Source organism: Cyclopterus lumpus, chromosome 9, assembly GCF_009769545.1.
Source record: "Cyclopterus lumpus isolate fCycLum1 chromosome 9, fCycLum1.pri, whole genome shotgun sequence".
Taxonomy (NCBI): Eukaryota; Metazoa; Chordata; class Actinopteri; order Perciformes; family Cyclopteridae; genus Cyclopterus; species Cyclopterus lumpus.
In genome coordinates this window covers 1,029,781-1,032,500 of record NC_046974.1, presented here as the reverse complement: position 1 = coordinate 1,032,500, position 2,720 = coordinate 1,029,781, and the positions used below count along the sequence as shown (strand labels likewise).

At 43.5% G+C, this 2,720-nt stretch overlaps 1 protein-coding gene across 1 annotated transcript in view; it reads left to right on the top strand.

Annotated features, from left to right (window-relative positions):
* LOC117736020 (zinc finger MIZ domain-containing protein 2-like) overlaps positions 1 to 2,380 on the top strand; it is a 17,153-nt gene extending 14,773 nt beyond the window's left edge. Inside the window, 6 exon segments of the mRNA XM_034541015.1 lie at positions 55 to 123; positions 213 to 472; positions 552 to 695; positions 698 to 723; positions 1,023 to 1,190; positions 2,033 to 2,380. Of these exon segments, the coding sequence (XP_034396906.1) occupies positions 55 to 123; positions 213 to 472; positions 552 to 695; positions 698 to 723; positions 1,023 to 1,190; positions 2,033 to 2,140 (775 nt within the window). The 3' untranslated portion in view covers positions 2,141 to 2,380.
* Positions 2,381 to 2,720: the final 340 nt, after the last annotated feature.

Genomic DNA, 2,720 nt, shown 5'->3' with positions numbered 1-2,720 from the left:
TCTACACATGTATATAACCTGTGTGTGTGTGTGTGTGTGTGTGTGTGCGTGCAGTAAAACAGCCCTGTTAGAAGGTCTGGAGGTGGATCAATACATGCTCGGGATCCTCATCTACGTTCAGAAGTGAGAGACGTTACTTTAAAGCGTTATGGTCTGTTTCCTGCAGAGTGAACAGGAGACTCAGAACCTGTTCCTAACTTTGACCCCCCCAGCTCCGAGTACGAGGAGATCACCATAGACCCGGTCTGCAGCTGGAAGCCGGTCCCGGTGAAGCCGGACCTGCACGTGAAGGAGGACCCGGACGGCCCGGTGCTGAAGCGCTGCAGGACGCTCAGCCCGAGTCACATGGTGCTGCCCAGCGTCATGGAGATGATCGCCTCGCTAGGCCCCGCCCCCTCGTCCCCCATGCCCTACCCCCCACTCCCTGCAGGGGGCAGCGGGGGGGGTAGCACAGTGGACTACCCGGGACCAGGTACCCCTTTCCTCCTGGTCCACAAGCTACTCATCAATAATCAATAATCACATGATCCCAACTGTGTGTGTGTCCTCAGCTCCTTCCTATCCCAGTCAACATACTGGTTTCTCAGACTTCACTGGTCCTGGGACTCCCGGGATTGGAGGGGACTTCTCCTCCCCCGGCCCCCCCCCCCTCTCCTACCAGTCCGAGCTCTCCAGTGCCCTCCTCACCCCCGACAAGCCCCCCCCCACCCGCTGGCTGGACAGGTAGGTCTTCACCTTCATCACATTTATTATTATTATGATTATTACCATTCACTCAGTTCCCCTCCTCTCTCCTTTCCTTCCCCTCCTCTCTCCTTTCCTTCCCCTCCTCTCTTCTTTCCTTCCCCTCCTCTCTCCTTTCCTTCCCCTCCTCTCTCCTTTCCTTCCCCTCCTCTCTTCTTTCCTTCCCCTCCTCTCTCCTTCTTCTCTTTGTCTCCCTTCTTACCTTCCTGCATGTCCTCTTTGCCTCTCTTCCTTCCTTCATCCGCTGTTTCCTTCCCCCCCTCCCTTCCTCTTCTCAGATGTCGGGCCGTTTGGACTCCACTTCCCATGGTGCACCTCTCTCCCAGCAGCATTCGCAGGGTCTCCACGGCAACATGATGATGCAGCGTAGCAACCAGAACCCCCGTCTCCAAGGCGACGGCTCTTTCGGTCTCGGGGCAACGGAGGTTCCTGAACCGTCTCTGGACGTGAGATTATATTTTATATATATATACACATATCATTATTATTACCACTAAACAGAATTGTGTAATACTTTTACTGTGGTATTACTACTAAATAGTAATATGTATATAATGTTTAAACATATTTAACTATGTATATAGTCAATTTAAATATCTATATAATAAATATAAATAATATTTATATAATATATACTTAAACATATGTTACTATTTTATAATATATTTAAATGTGTTTTAAATAATATATTTAAACATATTTAACTATTTATATAATTTATTTTAACATATTTAATATATATATATAATATATTTAAACGTATTTAACTATTTATATAATATATTTATCTTTGTTTATATAGTATATAGTATATTTAAATGTATTTAAATATCGATATAATGAACGTAATCGTATTTAAACATATTTAAATATTTATATAATATATTTTAACATATTTAACTATTCATATAATATATTTAAACGTATTTAACTATTTATATAATATATTGAAACGTATTAAACTATTTATATCATACTTAACTATTTGTATCATATATTTACACGTTTTAAACTATTTATATCATACATTTAAATGTATTTAACTATTTATTTATTATATTTAATTAAATTAAATAGTATATTTAAACGTATTTAAATATTGATATAGTTTATTTAAACGTATTTAAATATTGATCCAGTATATTTAAAGAGAAATGAGACTGAGATCAGCGGCTGCTTGCGTTTATTTAATGAGCAGCTAAACGGTTTGAGTTTTCAAGACGAAAACAGGAAGTCGTGTTTCATGACTGACCTGTTTGTTTGTTTGTTTGTTTGTTTGTTTGTGAAGTTGCTTCCGGAGTTGACCAACCCAGACGAGTTGCTGTCGTACCTCGGACCTCCGGACCTCCCGAACAACAACAACGACGACCTGCTGTCGTTGTTTGAGAACAACTGAACACACACACACACACACACACACACACACACACACACACACACACACACACACACACACACACACACACACACACACACACACACACACACACACACACACACACACACACACACACCGTTACTGTAAGATATGAACTGGTCTCCTCGCAGTCTCACAGGACGGAGCGGACCTTTAGAGCGGAGGACTCTTGTTTTATTGTTGTTTTTTAACCCTCTGGTATGGGGATGCGCCGTGCCCCCCCCCCCCCCCCCCCCCCCTCGGCGGACCCCCCCCCCCCCCCCCCCCAGCTCACAGGAAGCCTCAACGCTCGTCCTCGATGCTCAGCAGCGACCAAGGGGCTGCTGGGATTTGTAGTTTAGAGTGTGAGTGAGGTTTTTAAATGTGAAGCTTTAAAGTGTCCCGTTCACACTCAGCCGCTGCACCTCTAACGTTGTTGTTGTTATTATTGTTGTTGTTGTTGTTTTACAGGAGTTCAAGTTAGATTTGACACACTTTTACTCCGTCACACGTGAGATGACGTGGGCATAATGTTTGATATCTTCACTGTTTCCACGGAAACGGTGGTTCACTCGTCACC